This window comes from Notamacropus eugenii, chromosome 7, assembly GCF_028372415.1.
Source record: "Notamacropus eugenii isolate mMacEug1 chromosome 7, mMacEug1.pri_v2, whole genome shotgun sequence".
NCBI classification, from domain to species: domain Eukaryota; kingdom Metazoa; phylum Chordata; class Mammalia; order Diprotodontia; family Macropodidae; genus Notamacropus; species Notamacropus eugenii.
In genome coordinates this window covers 53168129-53190330 of record NC_092878.1, presented here as the reverse complement: position 1 = coordinate 53190330, position 22202 = coordinate 53168129, and the positions used below count along the sequence as shown (strand labels likewise).

At 39.3% G+C, this 22202-nt stretch overlaps 1 protein-coding gene and 2 pseudogenes across 4 annotated transcripts in view; 1 reads left to right on the top strand and 2 right to left on the bottom strand.

Moving 5' to 3' along the window:
* The first annotated feature begins 703 nt into the window (after nt 1-703).
* TRIM69 (tripartite motif containing 69) overlaps nt 704-22202 on the top strand; it is a 54120-nt gene continuing 32621 nt past the window's right edge. For 3 of the 4 annotated variants that reach the window (XM_072625542.1, XM_072625539.1, XM_072625541.1), the window contains exon 1: nt 704-1941. In XM_072625542.1, the coding sequence (XP_072481643.1) occupies nt 1936-1941 (6 nt within the window). In that variant the 5' untranslated portion in view covers nt 704-1935. Of the gene's footprint in view, nt 1942-11400; nt 11562-22202 lie in introns of all 4 variants that reach the window. The other variant, XM_072625540.1, reaches the window with a different exon arrangement.
* LOC140513901 (DNA endonuclease RBBP8-like) lies at nt 15827-20267 on the bottom strand (annotated as a pseudogene).
* Nucleotides 20281-21585, bottom strand: LOC140514994 (DNA endonuclease RBBP8 pseudogene; annotated as a pseudogene).

Sequence of the window (22202 nt, the reverse complement as noted above, 5' to 3'; positions counted from 1 at the left end):
TCTCTCAGTGCATTTATGCACTGGTCAGAAGTTGGGTATTTCCTAGAATGTAAATTTGATGACAATTCTTTTCCCTGCCCAAAATAGAAAAGCCAAATCCAAGCGGTGAGAGAACACACAGGAACAGGAAGATGTCTTTAGGAAATGGTTAGAAGCTTTTGGCTTTAGCCCAAGAGATTTTTTTTTTTTTTTAGTATCAAATCATTCGATCAGTATCTTGACATTGTATAGTGGCTTCAGGTTTAAATAGTGCTTTATAAAAGACTTTATCTCATTTGATTCTCACCACAAGCCCCTGTGGGGATAGAAGTTGTAGGTATGGTCAATTAGAGCTGTAGTGACGGTGCTCTGGGGCTATACTTGAACCTGAACAAATCACTTTAACTGTAACTGTAACTTTAACCTGTAACTGCCTCAGGCACTCTAAGATTATGTTTTAAAACAATTGCTGATTCGAATTGCCTCGGAGCAGTTTCCTCAACTGGGAGTTCCCTGTACTGATGATATCACAGATTTCTTTTTTAAATAATATTTTATTTTTTTTCAATTTTTACATGTAAAGATAGTTTTTCAACCTTCATTTTTTACAAGATTGAGTTCCAATTTTTTCTCTCTCCCTCTTCCCTGAGATGGTAAGCAATCTGACATAGCTTATACATGTGTAATCATGTTAAACAATGAAGTCACATATTTCAAGAAAAAAAGATTTTTATGTGGCCTTTATTCACACTTTCAAAGCTTACAAAGAATGGTTAGATGCCAACAAAAGCATCAAGTAAGAAGCCAACAGAAACATATGTAAGAAATACACTTCCTCAAACAACAAACCAACCCCAAACCACACTGTTTAAAGATTATTACATCAGGAAATATTCTTGGATGAAAAACAAAATCTACCTTCATTTGTAAAATCGAGATTCAAGACCAGCAGTGTAGTATAGTAGATTAAGAGCATTGGCCTGGGAATCGGAAGACTTGGTTAAGACCTGCCTGACACAGGTGTGGGACTGAATAACTCACTTCCCCTCTCAGACTTGAGGCAATGCTAGAAGACTTTTAAAAGTTTTAAAATAACTGCTGATCTACATCGGTGGAGAGGGTTTCAATGCAGGGAATACCCTACACTAATGAAATCACAAGTATAGACTTCCCTTTTCTCCAGTGCCAAAAAGAGTAACGTGAAGACACTAACACTGAACAAAACTAACAGGAGTTTAAGTTTTGATAAATATTTAGCAGACACACTTGGTTTGTTTACTTAGGTAAACTAAAATTGAGTTTCCTTGGTAGGCAGTATAATCCAACATCAAATCCCTCATAACCACAGCCTTCCATTCTCTAACTGGCTGAATAAAGTCACAATGTTAGGTGAATTGGGACTTCTCTATCCTAATTTCCTTGAGCCCTGAGATACACTGTTTCTCCCTCTGGTGTCTTCTCTGGACTAAAGAACCTGTGAAGGAGAAAAATGGGGTGCTATGTTGAAATACAGCAACTTTGTTAACTATTTAGCTGGTCTCTCTAATGCCTTTCATATTATGATTTTGAGGAAAATGGGGATCAGCCAGTTCTCTCAACTAATTTCTTCTTCCATAGAACAGGAGAGATTCAGGGGCATGGGATCTGTTAACAATAATATCATGTCCCACCTTAGGTAAAAATGAGCAGTGTGGAGAAAAACAAACTTCAACCAGTACCTCCTTCTCTGGGAGCAAGCTATGGTCACATCAACTGACTAACTGTCACGGAACTTGCAAGATCCCCACCCCCTCCCATCCTTATTCTTCTTTGGCCCTATAGCTACTGAGTCTTTCCAATTGTCATTCTCTAGTGAACCACCAAGTCTCCAGCCTGTTGTTTTGCTGCCCTATCTGAGTCAAAGATATAAATGCCCATGCTTCTTCAAGTAGAGGGCAACTCAATGAAAAAACCTTCATGGAGGTGAGGGCCCCTTTGGGATGGGTGATTACATTTTCCTAATTCAGTTATCTTTCCAAATATTGTGGGTAGACATCTTGGTATATGAAGTTATAAGGAATTTGGGAAGATTTAATTTATAACATTTTGAACTACTTACTGAACTGGACATTTAGGAAGATTTGAAGAAGTACATGAAAATTCAGCTTTGATATTTCACCCTACTATAAAGGTGACCCTGACTTTTCAAAGGTTACATTAGTGGGATGTAAACCTGGGTCTTGGCAAGCTGGAAAGGCTTTGAGGAAGTAGTGTGTCAAACCTCCAAGAACCAACCTATCTTAAGAGTTAAGAGATCATCACTATGAGGTTGGCCACCAGGGGATGAATTTATCAGGCAAGAAATTCAACAGTGAAGGGGTGCAATCTGTGTAGGCAGAGGTAATAAGTACTCACATGACACTCATAGGGATCTTTCAATTCAGTGTCAAAGTGAGGAAAGCAGAAAAACCAGCTTTAACTAAATATAGCAGTTATTTATTAAATATTTCCCAGAATGTGGCCCCACATAAGTACTATTGTATAATTCAGAGGAAATGACAATCGTTGTGGCTAAGGAATATGCAATCTTTTGAAAATAATTAATTTGAAAATAATTCCAAATCACACAAGTCCCCATACTGTGGTAGAAACTGAAGATAAATACTGTAGGGATTCAAAATACAGTCACTTCAAGGTGGGGTTAATTTGAGATTTCTTGAAAGAAGTGATCCTCAAGTTAGGCCTTAAAGTATGAGATTTGAATTGGCAAAAAGGAGGTGGAAAAGAATGTTAAGGTAAAGGAGAAACATAAGAAAGGTAAAAGTGGTATAGGAGTGAATGTCAGGCAAGGAGAATATCATAGAAGGAGAAACAGAGGTAAGAATAGTAGTCTTGGTCACACTATACATGCAGAGATGGTGCTTCTTCCCTGGAGACATTAATTCAATTCAACAAGCATTATTTTGTGTTTATTATGTGAAAGAAATAGGGGTTATAAAGTGAAAAACAGTCCCTATCTTTAAGCTTACATTCCTTTCCACAGAAAGACTGGTATTCATAGATGGGAAATAGTTGACATTGGCTTCTAACTCACCTTAGGCCAGAATTGATTAGATGGTTAACTTAGTTCCTTCCTAGAGATGTAAAATTTCTCAACACTTTTAAGCTATAATGAGAAAAAATCCCACAACAAATCTTTTTTTGGGGGGGGAGGGGAATGGGATATGTACTTTTGTGTCACATGTCACTAACTATCTCAAGAGTTTAGTCTATCTAAAGAAAGACCAAGTAGATGAAAAATTTCTATTGCCCAGATTATGAAATTAGTTGAATGGACAACCTATAGCACTAGTCTGTCAGTATGTCTGTCTGGGACAGACAGTACAAATGGACCAGAATTAAACGGAAGGAGACCTGGTTGGATTGTCTTCAGGAGATTACAAAGCTACTTTAATAACTCCAAGATTCTTCCTGAAAAAAAGTTCCATTGTTTTAATATCAACATCCTATTCTTTTGTATAGCTTTGAGGCTAACTGGGTGGCATAGTAGATAGAGGACTGGGCTTGGAGTCAGGAGGACCTGAGTTCAAATGTGGTCTAAGACACTCAGTAGCTATGTGACCCCGGACAAGTCACTTAACCTCAGTTTCCTCATCTGTAAAATGAGCTGGAGAAGGAAATGGCAAACCATATTATTTTTGCTGAGAAAACCCCAAATGGGATCACAGAGTTGGAAATGATGAAAAAACAACTGAACAACAACAAAATAGCTTTGAGGTAGGGAGCATCGTAAACAGTTTCCAAAGAAATAAAAATGAATATCACAAAAAAACCCCACCAATGAATATCACAAAGAGGTACAAGGAAGGTGTGAGAAAGATACAACATATAACCAATGAGCAAGTTCAAAGGAGAAGAGGAATAAAAGATGTCACCAGAGAAACTTATGATAGGAAAAGAAGATGAGCAGGTCACTTGGCAAGGGTTATGAATAACAGCTGGACAGACCCAGTGGTCCTTTGTTACCCTCACAATGTTAGAAGAAATGAAAGAAGGCTTTCAGCCCATTGGATGGACCATCTTTGGCAAAGTTATGGAAGGATATGGACAGTAGTTTTACAGAATGGGCAAACATTGTGATCTATATCATTGGACAGATCATCGAAATAGATGAGATCAGATTCATTTGATGATATGCATATATAAATACATATATATAAACTCAGTCTAAATAATGAATGTAATTCATTGTAATGTAATTCATTCAATGTAATTCAGTTGACATTAAATGACTGCATCTCATAAAGACGAAGAAATTTGCTAAGTGAATTTATTTTCAAATTTTTAATTTTTGTTACAAATAAGCTACAGGCTTTATTTTAAGGAAATAGCTTCAGAAAGAAGGTAAGACTTGTGAATAAAAGAAACCATCAACAGCATAAGAAAACAAAGTCATTATGTTTTTTAGACTTAAGTTCCTTCAGTGCCAACTCAGTAAAGGACTAGTTTTTCATAAATCTAAAGGAAAAAGGAGAGAAAACCCATTAGGTGAAAACTCTGTGACCAAAAAACCCTAATAGTCTCATAATCTGAGATAACATTATTTATTTTTTGTTGTTATTATTTCAAAAGTCAGTAGCTTGAGAAAATACCTTTTGGAAAAACAACCTCCAGTAACCATAGGACCAGCAATAGCCCTAGGAGGAGAAAAACAAACCCAGTTTTTTTCCTATCCTTCACCACAGAATCTTAACTTTCCTCTCCAGTAGATTAGACTCTGGGCATCAAACCCTTTAGAATAAAGAGCAGACATTTTTAGCTAAGTAGCTAGGACCCTCAGGCTCACCTGGCTTTTCTTTGAACTTACTTTTCTGGACTAGGGTCTTGGGTTTCTCTGGCAGACACCTAACCCTAATGTTTGGTAGTCATTTCCTATGCATTCTGATTTTCATCTCTGAATCCCTGACTAGCTCTGGTTATTATTAAGGCTCATTCATTCAGTAATCACTGTAACCTCGCTGTCCAAGACCTCCTGGAAGCCAGGGTAAAGAATCATAAATGCTCAAGCTAAGCTAGGTAATGTGTTTGGGCATACATTTCTCACTACATTTTGGTTTCTTTGACCTTAGAAGGACTTCTTCCAAGGAAGGACTACTTCCAAGGAAAATTCCACTCAGAGGTTATTTCTTTTTTTCATGTCTTGGGTATTGGGGGGAGAGGTAAAGAGAGGCACAGAGACAGAATCACAGAGAAAGAAATCACAGGAGGAGGAAAAAGAAAATGAGGAGAGTCATGGAAGACAGCAACAGAATAAGAATGAGAGAGCTCAGGGGCAGCTAGGTGGTGCAGTGGTTAGATTTGTTGGCCCTGGAATAGGAAGACCTGACTGCTTCAGATACTAGCTATCTGATTCTTGGCAAGTCACTTAAACTCCCTTAGCCTCAGTTTCTTTTATTTTTTTTGTACTTTTTACTTTTTTTCTATTATACAATTTATTTATCTTCAATTTTCAACATTCACTTCCATAAGATTTTGAATTTCAAATGTTCTCCCCATCTCTCCCCGCCACCCCTTTCCCCAATCTGCCCTCCCTTCTATCACAGCCCTTCTCCCATGCCCCTCCCTTCTGTTTTCCTGTAGGGCAAGATAGATTTCTATACTCCATTGCCTGTACATCTTATTTCCCAAATGCATGCAAAAATAACTTTTAACATTCATTTTTAAAGCTTTGAGTTCCACTTTCTCTCCCTTTCTCCCTCCCCACTCACCCTCATTGAGAAAGCAATTCCATACAGGTCATACATGTGTAGCCTTGCAAAACACTTCCATAACAGTCATGTTGCAAAAGACTAGCCACATTTCCCTCTATCTCGTCCTGCCCTCCATTTATTCCATTCTCTCCCTTGACCTGCTTCTCACAATAATATTTGCTTCTGATTATTCCTTTCTCCAATTTGTTGCCCCTTCTATTGTCTTCCCTTTCCTAGCCCCTTCCCCTGTGCCTTCCTGCAGGGTAAAATATCCAATTGAGTGTGTGTTATTCCCTTCTTAAGTCAAATCCCATGAGAGTAAGGCTCACTTATTTTCTTTCATCTCCTCCCTTTTCCCTCCATTGTAAAAGCTCTTTCTTGCCTTTTTTATGTGAGATGATTTGCTACATTCTACCTCTCCCTTTCACTTACTACTAGTACATTCCACTCAATAGTAAATTTTATTATTTAGGTATTCTCCCTTAAACTCACCCTGCACCCTCTGTCTATGTATATTTATATATATACGCCTACACACCCATGTACACATACATACCCACTATATATAATATACCCATACATATTTATGTGTGCATATATGTGTACATATATATATATATATACACACACACACACATACACACACACTCACTCTCTCTCCCTCTCTCTCTCTAACTACCCTAATACTGAAGCAGGTCTCATGAGTTACAAATATTATCTTTCCATGAAGGAATGCAAACAGTTAAAATTTAATGAGTTCCTTAAGGCTTTTCTTTCCTGTTTACCTTTTCATGTTTTTCTTGATTCTTGTATTTGAGAGTCAAATTTTCTATTAAGTTCTGGTCTTTTCAACAAGAATGCTTGGAAGTTCTCTATTTCATTGAAATTTCATTTTTCTCCACTGAAGTATTATACTCAGTGTTGCTGGGTAGGTGATTCTTGGTTTTAATCCTAGATCCTTTGACCTCTGGAATATCATATTCCCAGCCTTCCAGTTCCTTAGTGCAAAAGCTGCTAAATCCTGTGTTATCCTGACTGTATTTCCACAATACTTGAATTGTTTCTTTCTGGTTGCTTGTGATATTTTCTCCTTAACTTGGAACTCTGGAGTTTGGCTACAATATTCCTAGGAGTTTTCCTTTTGGTATATGTTTCAGGAGATGATTGGTGAATTCTTTCCATTTCTATTTTACCCCTGGTTCCAGAATTTCAGGGCAGTTTTCCTTGATGATTTCTTGGAAGATGATGTCTAGGCTCTTTTTTTGATCATGGTTTTGAAGTAGACCAATAATTTTTAAATTATCTCTCCTGGATCTAATTTCCAGGTCAGTTGTTTTTCCAATGAGATATTTCACATTATCTTCTATTTTTTCATTCTTTTGGTTTTGTTTTGTAATTTCCTGATTTCTCATAAAGTCATTAGTTTCCATCTGCTCCATTCTAATTTTTAAAGTACTATTTTCTTCAGTGAGCTTTTGAACCTTCTTTTACATTTGACTAATTCTGCTTTTCAAAGCATTCTTCTCCTCATTGGCTTTTTGGACTTCTCTTGCCATTTGGGACAGTCCATTTTTAAAGGTGTTATATTCTTCAGCATTTTTTGGGGTCTCCTTTAGCAAGCTGTTGACTTGCTTTTCATGATTTTCTTGCATTGTTCTCATTTCTCTTTCCAATTTTTCCTCCACCTCTCTTACTTGATTTTCAAAATCCTTTTTGAATTCTTTCATGGCCTGAGACCATTGCATAATTTTTTGGAGGTTCTGGATGTAGAAGCCTTGACTTTTATGTCTTCCTCTGATGATATGCTTTGTTCTTCCTCATCCAAAAGGATGGAAGAAAATACCTTTTTTGCCAGGAAAGTAACCTTCTATAGTCTTACTGTTTTTCCCTTTTTTTGAGCATTTTCCCCGCCTGTTACTTGACTTTTGAGACCTTTGTCAAGTAGAGGGTATACTCTAAGGACCTGTAAGTTCTCAGTTCCTCCAAGGTGGCACAATCAGGGAAGAGGAGTTTACTCCTCTCCTGGCACGTGCTCTTGTCTGGAAGCAACCACAAGCTTTTCTGCCCAGGATCTGAGTAGAATTTCCTGTCCAGAGCCTCCACCATTTCCACCACACCAGAGCTCTTCCTCACCCCAGGGCTGCCATTCAGGACTGAGACCCAGATCAGCTGTTCAATTCCCCCAGGGTCTTTAAGCTGAGGGTTCCAAATATGGATGCTGTTGTGACAGTAGCTGCCGCCTCCCTGAGCTAAGGGTTAAGGCCAGACATTGTTCCTTTCTAACACAGGTGAAAGAAACTTCTCAATGACCTCTGAAGCTGTCTTTGGTGTTTGTGGATTGAGAAATATGGGAACCACAGATGCTGCCTTTGTTTTTGTGCCCTGAGGCCTGCTCCAGTCCTGTCCAAGCTTTGTGGCCAAGGCTGGGCTGTGCTCTGCTCTGAGCCCGGTGTGATAGACCTTTCCTGTCAGCCTTCCAGGCTATCTTGGGCTGGAAATCTCTTTCAATCTGTCGTTTTGTGGCTTCTGCTGCTCTAGAATTTATTTAGAGTCATTTTTTACAGGTATTTTATGAGCTATGGGGAGAGAGCTACAGCAGGCTGTCCTACTCTGCCATCTTGGTTCAGGCCCCCTTACTTGATTTTCAAAATTCTTTTTGAGCTCTTCCATGGCCTGAGACCATTGCATATTTTTTTTGGAGGCTTTGGATGCAGAAGCCTTTACTTCTGAAAGAATGGAAGAAAATACCTTTCCACCAAGAAAATAACCTTCTATTGTCTTATTTTTCCCCCCTTTTTGGGCATTTTCCCAGTCAGGTACTTGACTTTTGAGTCCTTTGTCAAATGGAGGGTATATTACCCTAGGCTTCAGAGGTTTTGTGCAGCTGTTCTCTAAGATATCTCTAGGGATCTGTAAGTTCTCAGTTCCTCCAAGGTGGCACAATCTAGGGAAAGGTGTTTACTTCTCTTCTGGCCTGTGCTCTGGTCTGTGAGTAACAACAAGCACTATTTTCTGCCCTGGAACTGTGAGTAGGATTCCCTCTCCACATCAGCCACCAGTTTTGCCATGCCAGCACCCCTCTTCACCCCAAGACCATCATTCAGGGCTGAGACTCAGATCAGCCATTCAGTTCCTCCAGGGTCTTCAGGTCAAGGACTCCAAAAGTGGAAACTGCAGTGGAGAGAACAATGTGGAGAGAAGTAGAGGAGGTTCATTCTTCTATTCTGCTATCTTGGCTCTGCCCCTCTGAAATTATTTTGTCCAGTGAGCTTTTGGACCTCCTTTTCCACTTGGCCACTTCTGCTTTTTAAGGCATTCTTCTCCTCATTGACTTTTTGCACCTCTTTTGCCATTTCTTTTAGTCTACTTTGAAAAGTGTTATTTTCTTCAGCATTTTTTTGGGTCTCCTTTAGCAACCTATTGATTTGTTTTTCATGATTTATTTGGCATCATTCTCATTTCTCTTCCCAATTTTTCCTCTACTTCTCTTACTTGATTTTCAAAATCCTTTTGAGCTTTTCCATTGGCTGAGACCCTTCCACATTTTTCTTGGAGGCTGTGGATGTAGATAACCTCAATCTTGCTATCTTCCTCGGGTTATTTGCTTTGATCTTCCTCGTCCCCAAGGATATAAGAAAATACTTTTTCACCAAGAAAGTAACCTTGTATAGTCTTATTTTTTCCCTGTTTGGTAATTTTCCTAGCCAATTACTTGATTTTTAAGCTCTTTGTTAAGTAGAGGGTTTACTGCCCCAAATTTTAGGGGTTTTATATAGCTGTTTTCAGAGGTATCTCTAGGGACCTATAAATTCTCAGTTCTTTCAAAATGGTATGATTGAAGGAGATGTGTTTACTCCTCTCCTGGCCTACACAAAACCACAAGCATTTTTTTCTGCTCTGGATCTTTAAATAGGATTCCCTCTCCACAGCTGCCATCAGCTCCTCCATGCCAGTGCTCCTCCTTGCCCTGGGACTGCCATCCAGGACTGCAACCCAGATTAGCCACTTGATTCCCCCACCATCTGTAGGCCCAAGAGACCCAGAAGCAGCTGTTCCTGTGGCAGTGATTGCCACCACCATGGGCCTGGGGATGGGCTGAGATTGGACCATGTTCCTCTCTCACCCAGGTGAGAGAGCTTTCCCATTGACCTTTGAAGCTTTCTTTGGTGTTGTGGGTTGAGAAGTCTGGAAACCACGACAGCTGTCAGTGATTCAATGCCCTGAGGCCCCCTCCAACGCTTGTCTGTGCCAATGTGGTGCATGCTTGCCTGCGCTCTGATCTGAGCCCAGTGCAATAGTCCCTTCCTGTCAGCCTTCCAGATTATCCAGGGCTGGAAATCTGTTTCACTCTGTCATTTTGTGGCTTCTGTTGCTCTAGACTTTGTTTAGAGTTATTTTTTACAGGTATTTTAAGGAGTTTGGGGGGGAGAGCTCAGGCCAAGTCCCTACTTCTATTCCACCATCTTGGCTCTGCCCCTTACACTTAGTGTCCTTACATATATAATAGGGATAAAACAGCACCTAATTTCCAGTGTTGTTGTGAGGATCAAATTATATATATATGTATATATATATAGAGAGAGAGAGAGAGCACTCTGGAAACCTTAAATAGAAACACTAGCTAATAAATCATTGGTGAGATCAAGGTGCTTGCTGAGGGAATCTCTAAAAGTCTGAACACTTACCTAACTCTTTCATTTTCATGTTCTTTTCAGAACATGGGGAGAAGGGGTGGGAGGGAAATAAAGCTAACCCAAGGGACAAAGATATTGGAGCTGGTTATTTGAAGATCTTTTATTTTATTATTTGTTTAGGCTTTTATACTTTTAGGGAATTCTAGGTATGGGAAATAAAGGTACTAAAATAGGAGATGATACAAAGGAGAACCTTTGTTTAGGCCTCTATCCTCAATGATGGAGCAAACTCATGAAGAAATTCATAGGAATCTACTTAAAAACAAAACCAAACCCCAAGACAGAAATGTGTTGGTGGACTGGCCACAAGGGACGAGTCTGGAATTCAAGAGGGAGATTGCTTTTAAAGACAACTTTTCTTAATAAGCAAGACAACTTGTCTCAGTTCCTGGCCCCCTTGCTCTATCTTAGGGAAATGAGATTAGAGGTAAGGGTGTTAGGTTGCTACTAATTACTACATGTTGAGGAGCAGATACATCCTAGAAGACAAGCCAAACTGGAAACAATGGGGTCACTTGGGGACAAGTTTCAATAGTAGACTGTGTTGAGGGAAGAGTAAAATGGAAGAAAGCTGGAAAGGTAGGAAAGTACAGAGCTTTATGCCAAAAGATCTTACATTTAATCTTAAAGGTAACAGGAAACCAGTGGGGTTTATTTACTAGGAAGGTGAGCCATATGAAAGTTAGGTTGGAGTGGAAAGAGGAGAGTCAAGGCCAGTTAGAAGGCTATTACCATAATCCAGACAAGAAGTGGTGAGAGCTTGAATTAGAGTGGTGTCTGTGATAAGTAAATTTAAAACTGGAAGCCTTTATAGGTTGAGGCTTTCCAGCGGAAAAAATGAAAGTAATAGGGGGAGGAGCCAAGATAGCAGAGTAGACAGATACACATATGCTAGCTCCAAACCCACAGCCCATAAAATACCTGTAAAGAGGAACTCCCAACAAATTCTGGAGCAGCAAAAGCCACAGAATAAAGGAGTGGAGGAATTTCTGTTCCAGAGAGACCTGAAAAACTGACACGAAAGGTTCGTTGCACTCGGATCCGGAGCACAGCCCAGCCCTGCCTTGACCACGCGGCATCAAGGGGAGCAGATCTGAGCAGGCTTCAGGGACAGAATCTCCAGTGACAGCGCAGGTCCCTCCACCCACAGGCACCAAAGGTCAGTGAGAGGGTCTTTTTGGCTCCTCGAGAGGGGAGCGGGTGTCTCCATAACTCAGGCCCCATCGAAAGGCAACAGCAGAGGCAGCAGTGGACAAGGGCTCCCAAAGCAGGGAGGAGCTCAGGTCCATTGTTGAAGGTCTCTGCATAAATCCCCTGATGGAACTGAGCCCCATGTGGCAGCCCTGCCCCCCCCCAGCACCTGAACTTAATCTCACACTGAATAGCAGCTCTGCTCCCGCCCAAAGCCCTGAGGCTTGGGAGCAGCATTTGAATCTAAGCCCCCAAGCACTAGCTGGGCAGATCTGGAGGTGAGGTGGGTGTGGAGAGGAAACTCAGAAGTCAAGTCACTGGCAGGGAAAATGCCCAGAAAAGGGAAAAAAAAATAAGACCATAGAAGGTTACTTTCTTGGGGAACAGATATCTCCTCCCATCCTTTCAGATGAGGAAGAACAATGCTTACCATCAGGGAAAGACATAGAAGTCAAGGCTTCTGTATCCCAAACATCCAAAATAAATATTCAATGGGCTCAGACCATGGAAGAACTCAAAAAGGATTTTGAAAATCAAGTTAGAGAGGTGGAGGGAAAACTGGGAAGAGAAATGAGAGAGATGCAAGAAAAGCATGAAAAGCAGGTCAACACCTTGCTAAAGGAGACCCCAAAAAATGCTGAAGAAAATAACACCTTGAAAAATAGGCTAACTCAATTGGCAAAAGAGGTTCAAAAAGCCAACAAGAAGAATGCTTTAAAAAGCAGAATTAGCCAAATGGAAAAGTACGTTCAAAAGCTCACTGAAGAAAATAAAAATAGTTCTTTCAAAATTAGAATGGAACAGATGGAGGCTAATGACTTTATGAGAAACCAAGAAATCACAAAACAAAACCAAAAGAATGAAAAAATGGAAGACAATGTGAAATATCTCATTTCAAAAACAACTGACCTGGAAAATAGATCCAGGAGAGACAATTTAAAAATTATGGGACTACCTGAAAGCCATGATCAAAAAAAGAGCCTAGACATCATCTTTCAGGAAATTATCAAGGAAAACTGCCCTGAGATTCTAGAATCAGAGGGCAAAATCAATAATGAAAGAATCCACCGATCCCCTCCGGAAAGAGATCCTAAAAGAGAAACTCCTAGGAACATTGTGGCCAAATTCCAGAGTTCCCAGGTCAAGGAGAAAATATTGCAAGCAGCTAGAAAGAAACAATTCAAGTATTGTGGAAATACAATCAGGATAACACAAGATCTAGCAGCTTCTACATTAAGGGATTGAAGGGCATGGAATAGGATATTCCAGAAGTCAAAGGAACTAGGACTAAAACCAAGAATCACCTACCCAGCAAAACTGAGTATAATACTTCAGGGGAAAAATTGGTCTTTCAATGAAATTGAGGACTTTCAAGCATTCTTGATGAAAAGACCAGAGCTGAAAAGAAAATTTGACTTTCAAACACAAGAATGAAGAGAAGCATGAAAAGGTAAACAGCAAAGAGAAGTCATAAGGGACTTACTAAAGTTGAACTGTTTACATTCCTACATGGAAAGACAATATTTGTAACTCTTGAAACTTTTCAATATCTGGGTACTGGGTGGGATTACACACACACATGCACACACGCACACACACATAGAGACAGAGTGCACAGAGTGAATTGAAGAGGATGGGATCATATCTTTAAAAAATGAAATTAAGCAGTGAGAGAAATATATTGGGAGGAGAAAGGGAGAAATGGAATGGGGCAAATTATCTCTCATAAAAGAGGCAAGCCAAAGACTTTTTAGTGGAAGGAAAAAGAGGGGAGGTGAGAGAAAAACATGAAGCTTACTCTCATCACATTCAACTAAAGGAAGGAATAAAATGCACACTCATTTTGGTATGAAAACCTACCTTACAATACAGGAAAGTGGGGGAGAATGGGATAAGCAGGGTGGGAGGGATGATGGAAGGGAAGGCAGTGGGAGGAGGGAGCAATCTGAAGTCAACACTCTTGGGGAGGGACAGGATCAAAAGAGAGAATAGAAGCAATGAGGGGCAGGATAGTATGGAGGGAAATGTAGTTAGTCTTACACAACTTTAGGGAAGTCATTTGCAAAACTACACACATATGGCCTATATTGAATTGCTTGCCTTCCAAAGGGAATGGGTGGGGAGGGAGGGATGAAGAGAAGTTGGAACTCAAAGTTTTAGGAACAACTGTCGAGTACTGTTCTTGCTACTAGGAAATAAGAAATACAGGTAATGGGGTATAGAAAGTTATCTGGTCCTACAGGACAAAAGAGAAGATAGGGACAACGTAAGGGATGATAGAAGAGAGGGCAGATTGGTGATAGAGGGAATTAGAATGCTTGGTGTTTTGGGATGGGGGGAGGGGACAAATGGGGAGAAAATTTGGAACCCAAAATTTTGTGAAAATGAATGTTAAAAGTTCAATAAATAAATTTTTAAAAAAATGAAAGTAATATCTACATTAAGAAGAGATATTTTATCCACAGGCAGTACAGTGTAATGTTTTCCAACATTACAACATCAGGGACCAAACTAGGAATCTTTTTAGAACAGGCCTCATGGACTCTAGGAGACTCAAGAGAAGCATGGAATACACATGTGGTAGTATTTCAGTGGACTGTATCAGAACACTTGCCTTTGAATGTGTCTGGTCTCTGAGAATAGAAAACCCTATGTTTGTCCTTCATTTTCGAAGAAGATCCTGTAATCACATAGAAGAGTTTGAAAAAGATAGAGTTTTTTTATGGGCCTCGCCAAATGCTGTGATGGCATTTGCTAACTTCAGCAATGCCATTCAGCAGGAAAGATGATCACCTTCTAAATGTGTGATGCATGTTCTCAACCTACTCTTCTATTTTTAAATTTTCTTTTTCATTACGAACTTGACAAATTTCATTCCAATATGCAAAGAACACTAAGAAAATTGTACTTATAAAATGGTAAACTACTACATAGTTTGACTTTTTAAAGTGCATATTAAATTTAACATGGTAGTACCAAAAACTTTCTTGTGTGCTCTAATGAATTTCCTTCTCTTTTGTGTATTAAAATTTTGAATTTAAACACCAAAATCTCTCCTATACATCCCAATATATACAGAACACAAAAAGATTCTATATCAAACTGTGAATCTTCATTTGACCACTTTTTAAAAGTTATATTGCACAATGTACATATTGATTTTAAAACTATCCTACTTGTCTGTGCTTCCTTTTGAACACCTTTTTTCTTTTATACAAGTTTTAATGGACCTTTTTTCATCGTTATTGATAAGTCTACCACCCCCAAGATTCTCCACCACCAAATTAAAAACAATGAGAAAGAGAAAGAAAAGCCCTTTGTAATAAATAAGCATAATCAAGCAAAATGAATCCACATAGCGACCAACCTCAAAAATGTATGTCTCTTATGTACCTTGAGTTCATTGTGTCTCTGTCAGGAGGTGGTAATGTTCCTCATAGATTCTCTGGAGACATGGTTGGAGACTGCAGTGATCCAAGATGTTAAGTCTTCAGATTTTTTTTTAAAACAATGCTGCCGTCCTCTTAAAAATTGTTCTATTTCAGTTCATTTTATTCTTTCTCAGTTCATACTCTTCAGGATTCTCTGAAATTATCTTTTATGTAATTTCCTTTCTAGGTTTCTCTTGAATTATTTATATTTCAAAGTTCCTACTCATTTTTTTTTATTAGAAATGTTTTAAAGTCTTCTATTAAAGGTTCATTTTTGTTTTTGTCCTGTGGGATTAAAATTAGCTTTTCAGACTAAGTCATTCTTGATTGCAAGCATATTCTCTTTTGCTTTTTGGAAATTTATATTTGAAGTTCTCTTGTTTTTAGAATCTGTCAGCGTGATCCTGACTGTAGTACTTTGGTACTTGACCTCCTTACTTCTGGATGCTTGCAATATTTTTCCATTGAGTTGGTAGGTCTGAATTTGAGTGGGGATTTTTATTTTGAGGATCCTTTTGGGAGATGATCAGTGGATTCTTTCTATTTTTGTGCTTTGATTCTAACAGATCGAGGTTGGTATGATTTCTTGAAATAAGATTGTTTAGGCTCTTTTTAAAATCATAGTTTTTATGGTATCCAACGATTCCTTTTTTAAAAAAATTACTGATATATTTAAATGATTTTAAGTCAGGTTACAGCAGATTTGACAGAGGAAGAAATCAGTTTTTTAATCCACCTTTAAATATAAATAACAAAGAATTTTGTTTTGGCACCTTTTGCAATTTCCTCAATATCTGCGTCTTCTGTTCTTTGCCTTTTGGATTGCATTGTAAGGCTGCCTCCTTTGGGGATGTGGACAAAGGATCAAGATCTTCCTTAATATACCCTCTGTCCACACAAGTTTGAGTCAAAGGAAATCCAGTTTCCCAGAAATTTTCAGGTGTGTCGGGAGGAATATAGCAGAAATGGTTTCTTGAATAGGAGGCTAGTTTCTTTTTTTATTCTTCCTCTGGAATATCTGCATAATAAGTGTTGCATTCTTTACATGTGTGTCTGAGCAAGTTTTTCCTCTCTTCTTTTTTCTGTACCACCTCAATTTGAGGGACATGTTGTAATGTGGTCTATCTTTTGTCTTCTTTAAAAATAAGGTTCCACAAATGTTTTTTGCTTTATCAGTACATCTTCATGACTGTTTAATTTCTTTTCAGCAACTTATAATTCTTCTTCTTGGACATTTTCTTCTGGCTCACACAGTGGAGAAATATGTGCCAAATAGTATTCGTATTCTTCACATGTTGTCTGATTAAATGATTCTGATAAGCTATCATTTGTTGTTGTTTCTCACTTTGGAATTTTCTCTCCCTTCTTCTCCTGCTTCTTGATTTTTAAAAGCACAGTTTCACTAATCTACATACAGTCCATGTCCATAGTCTCATCTCCAATCCTTTGTATCTATTATAGTAATATCCATTTTATATTGAGAAAGATCTGCTGCTGGCTCTATACTCCAGTAGATATTTTCTAAGGATAATTTATCTTGATTATCTTGTAGCACTTGTGCTTTAGTTACTCTACAAGGATTTAACTGTAGAACTGAGACAAGTTCACAATCTCCATGTCCCATCCTGCCTTTCATTTTTACTGGCTCTTAACCACTTTTAACCTTGTTTCTTTGGCTTTTTTTTTTTTTTTACAGTGGAAAGATGAGAATCGATCAGATAGATCCAGGGGCTTATCCATTACAGTGTCTTCATTGATGGGAGGATGAATATCTCCTTGAAAAGGAAAAGCCTTTTCTTTATCAAAAGAGGTTTCGGGGCAATGTTCACTTTCTTCTTCAGTCTTCTTCTTTTGGATTCCTGTGCTTCCCAGTGGTTTCAATGGCACAAAAAGATCATTTTATTTCAGTAGCTTCATCTTTTGATGTACTTACTGATTCATTTATATTCTTTCTGACAAGCATTTGCTTAATGGAAGAAGACTGATCAATAACAGTGCTTACTTGAGAACCAAGATTAAGACATGTAACAAGGCTGGTGTTTTCAGATTTTGGTCTAGGTTTCTGGGGTCTAGAATATTAGAAGCATTGCTGAGGGAATTTGTTTTGAGACAGGGTTTCTTTCCAGCTTCTAATAAAGAAGGAAACAAGCTTGTATTCAAGCCTATACCATTTTTCACACTAGAAGTAGCCCCCCAAAACAGGAGAAGATGCCAAACCAGCCCAATCAACTTCTGGTGGAGTCCTTGGAGAGGAATCTGAAAATCTTAAACCATCTTCATTATTTTTTGTGGATTTCTGAAAGGCGCTGTTTCTTTGGCTGTTTCCTTTTGATGCTCCAGTTCTTCATTGAGAGGATTCAAAACACTTTTAGAATTAGATTCTTCTCGAATGCGTGTCCAAATGTTTCAGCAACAAGTGCAGCTATGTTAAAAGATGACTTCTCAATGGGATAACCGTTGGTATCTTGAAAATACTGGTCATAGAGTGGAGCCAAGATGGCGGAGTAGAAAGACGCACATACACATAGCTCCGAACCCACAACCCATAGAACATCTGTAACAAGGAACTCACGGCGAATTCTGGAGCAACAGAGGCCACACAACAGTGGAGCGAAGGAGATTTCTGTTCCAGAGGGACCTGCAAACCTCTCGCAAAAGGTCCTTTGCGCCGTGGACTGGGAGCCGAGCACAGCCCTGCCACCCTGCCACAGCCGCGGCACCGAGAGGAGCAGATCCGAGCGGGCTTCAGGGATGGGATCTCCAGCGGCCGCGTGGGTCCCTCCACCCACAGGTGACAGGGGTCGGTGAGAGGGTCTCTCTGGTGGGTCGAGAGTGGAGTGGGGTGCCCCTATAACTCAGGCCCCCTCAGGAGGCAACAGCGGAGGCGGGAGCAGACCGGGGCTCCCCAAGCAGGCAGGAGCTGGAATCCATTGTTGAAGATCTCTGCATAAATCCCCTAAGGCAGCCCTGCCCCCACCTGAGCACCTGAACTTAATCTCACACTGAATAGCAGCCCCACCCCCACGGAAGCCCTGAGGCTGGGAAGCAGCATTTGAATCTCAGACCCCAAGTGCTGGCTGGGAGGATCAGGAGGCCAGGTGGGTGTGAGGAGAATATTCAGAGGTCAAGTCACTGGCTGGGAAAATGCCCAGAAAAGGGAAAAGAAATAAGACTATAGAAGGTTACTTTCTTGGTGAACAGGCATTTCCTCCCTTCCTTTCTGATGAGGAAGAACAATGCTTACCATCAGGCAAAGACACAGAAGTCAAGGCTTCTGTATCCCAGCCCACTCAATGGACTCAGGCCATGGAAGAGCTCAAAAAGAACTTTGAAAATCAAGTTAGAGAGGTGGAGGAAAAGCTGGGAAGAGAAATGAGAGAGATGCAAGAAAAGCATGAAAAGCAGGTCAGCACCCTGCTAAAGGAGACGCAAAAAAAAATGCTGAAAAATAGGCTAACTCAATAGGCAAAAGAGGTTCAAAAAGCCAACGAGAAGAATGCTTTAAAAAGCAGAATTAGCCAAATGGAAAAGTACGTTCAAAAGCTCACTGAAAAAAACAGTTCTTTCAAAATTAGAATGAAACAGATGGAGGCTAATGACTTTATGAGAAACCAAGAAATCACAAAACAAAACCAAAAGAATGAAAAAATGGAAGATAATGTGAAATATCTCATTTCAAAAACAACTGACCTGGAAAATATATCCAGGAGAGACAATTTAAAAATTATGGGACTACCTGAAAGCCATGATCAAAAAAAGAGCCTAGACATCATCTTTCAGGAAATTATCAAGGAAAACTGCCCTGAGATTCTAGAACCAGAGGGCAAAATAAATATTCAAGGAATCCACAGAACACCGCCTGAAAGAGATCCAAAAAGAGAAACTCCTAGGAACATTGTGGCCAAATTCCAGAGTTCCCAGGTCAAGGAGAAAATATTGCAAGCAGCTAGAAAGAAACAATTCAAGTATTGTGGAAATACAATCAGGATAACACAAGATCTAGCAGCTTCTACATTAAGGGATTGAAGGGCATGGAATAGGATATTCCAGAAGTCAAAGGAACTAGGACTAAAACCAAGAATCACCTACCCAGCAAAACTGAGTATAATACTTCAGGGGAAAAATTGGTCTTTCAATGAAATTGAGGACTTTCAAGCATTCTTGATGAAAAGACCAGAGCTGAAAAGAAAATTTGACTTTCAAACACAAGAATGAAGAGAAGCATGAAAAGGTAAACAGCAAAGAGAAGTCATAAGGGACTTACTAAAGTTGAACTGTTTACATTCCTACATGGAAAGACAATATTTGTAACTCTTGAAACTTTTCAGTATCTGGGTACTGGGTGGGATTACACACACACATGCACACACGCACACACACATAGAGACAGAGTGCACAGAGTGAATTGAAGAGGATGGGATCATATCTTTAAAAAATGAAATCAAGCAGTGAGAGAGAAATATATTGGGAGGAGAAAGGGAGAAATGGAATGGGGCAAATTATCTCTCATAAAAGAGGCAAGCCAAAGACTTTTTAGTGGAAGGAAAAAGAGGGGAGGTGAGAGAAAAACATGAAGCTTACTCTCATCACATTCAACTAAAGGAAGGAATAAAATGCACACTCATTTTGGTATGAAAACCTATCTTACAATACAGGAAAGTGGGGGATAAGGGGATAAGCAGGGTGGGGGGGATGATGGAAGGGAGGGCATGGGGAGGAGGGAGCAATTTGAGGTCGACACTCATGGGGAGAGACAGGATCAAAAGAGAATAGAAGTAGTGGGGGACAGGATAGGATGGAGGGTAATATAGTTAGTCCTATACAACACAACTATTATGGAAGTCATTTGCAAAACTACACAGATTCGGCCTATATTGAATTGCTTGCCTTCCAAAGGGAAGGGGTGGGGAGGGAGGGAGGTAAAGAAGTTGGAACTCAAAGTGTTAGGAACAACTGTCGAGTAATGTTCTTGCCACTAGGAAATAAGAAATACAGGTGAAGGGGTATAGAAAGTTATCTAGCCCTACAGGACAAAAGAGAAGATGGAGACAAGGGCAGAGAGGGATGATAGAAGAGAGAGCAGATTGGTCATAGGGGCAATTAGAATGCTTGGTGTTTGGGGGGGGGAATAAAAGGGGAGAAAATTTGGAACCCAAAATTTTGTTAAAATGAATGTTAAATAAATAAATAAATATGAAAGAAAAAGAAAATACTGGTCATACCTGATGCTTGATCACAAGCATCTGCTATAAGAATTTCACTTTCATAGTGGTTTTGCTACAGTTGAGATGAAGACTTAAGACCTTTGGCTAATTTGTTTGTACGCAGAGCATGCTCCAAATCAGTATGTGTTTGCTCTGGATGACATATAGGTTCTCCTTCTTTCCTCATAGTCCATTAAGTCTAAGAAAGGAGAAAGTCAAGACAGGTCAATCAAAGACAACTTCCTCCTCAGGCTCTGCCGCTTTTATGCTATTTCTTCTCAATTTTTGGATATAATTGCTGTGAAAGTTTTTTGTTTTCTTCTTGTAAGGCATTCTTATCATTCATGAGTTCAGTGATAAGTTTAAGATTTTCTTGCAAGATATTTTCAAACTCCTGGTTTTTTTTTTCCTTTATATTTCTTCATTCATTGTACAACAGTCACACAATCCTGCTCTTAACCAATCTTCCAAAACTTTAATGGTGTCATGAAGGGTTTTCTGTTGCTCTCTCAGTTGATTTTTGGTAAAATCCATTCTATTTTCAGCTCGGTTATTTTGATCTGTAAGGCCTGTACTTCTTTGTCATGACACTCTTTCCAGTTCTGCCCAGAGATCTTTGAAATTGCTGTTTCAGCAGAACTGGGACTACTGCAACCACTTGCGGGAACACTCATCTTGCTTTCTCTAGTCTCAATCTTCTCTTTACCTGATATTCTCTTTTCACCTTGTTGTCACATTACATAGCTATGAAGTTGTCTTTGTGAAGACAGTAGGGAAACCCTAGCTAATGCTCGTAGGGGAAGGGGTGGCCTCTCACCACCAGCCTGGAAGTGGGTGGAACTCCTGGCAAAAGATCAGAGGAAACACAGTATAGCCAGACTCCACACAAAGAACTCTGGGTGCCTGAAGGATGAGGAGCCCCTGGGTAAAAGAGAAGAGCCCCTCCAGGCAGTGGAGTGAGGAATTTGCTCTCTCTACTCCCCAACTCTCCTCCCCCTCCTCAGGGCCAGCCCTCATTCTGGCATGACAAATCTTTGCTGCCAACCTTCTTACTTGCTTTTTTTTTTGGGGGGGGGGGGAATGGAAGACATCCAATGATTCTTAAATTCTCTCTGCTTGATTTCCCCCCCCAGGAAGCTGTTTTTTCATATATCTTACATTTTCTTCTATTTTTCCTAAGTTTTGGTTTTGTTCTAATACTTCTTGCTGTCTTATGGAGTCACTGATTTCTATTTGGTCTATTCTAAGTTTTCAAGGAGTCCATTTCTTGGTAAGACTTACCAGTTTCTCTTTTAAGCTGATTATTCACTTTCTAATTTTTCTTCCAGAGCTTTTATTTCATTTTTAAAATAACTGTTGCTTCATTTCTTCAAGGTATTTATATAGACCTTGTGGAAAATTAACTTTTTTCTCTTCAACTTGAGAGTTTTGAAATTTGGCTATAATATTCCTGGGGGTTTTCACTTTGAGATCACTTTTAGGGAGTGATTGGTGGGTTCTTTCAATTTATATTTTACCCTCTGGATCTAAGGTATTAAGGAGGCTTTCTTTGATAACATCTTGAACTATGATGTCTAGGCTCTTTCTTTGATCTGGACTTTCAGGTGGTCCAAATAATTTTTAAATTATCTCTCCATGATCTATTTTCCAGGTCAGTTGTTTTTCCAATGAGAGTGTTCACATTTTCTTTTGTTTTTCTATTCTTTTGATTTAGTTTTATTGTTTCTTGATGCCTTGTGAAGTCATTAGCTTCCATTTGCCCAAAATTTTTAAGGAATTATTTTCTTCTTTTTGTACTTCTTTTCCGTTTGCCCAATTCTACTTTTTCAAGAGTTCTCCTCTTCAGTGAATTTTTATATATCTTTTTCTGTTTAGCCAATTCTGCTTTTTAAAGAGCTCTCTTGTAGATTTTTGTGCATCTTTTGCCATTTGGTCTATTCAGTTTTCAAGTGGATTGTACTCAGGTCTGTGAGC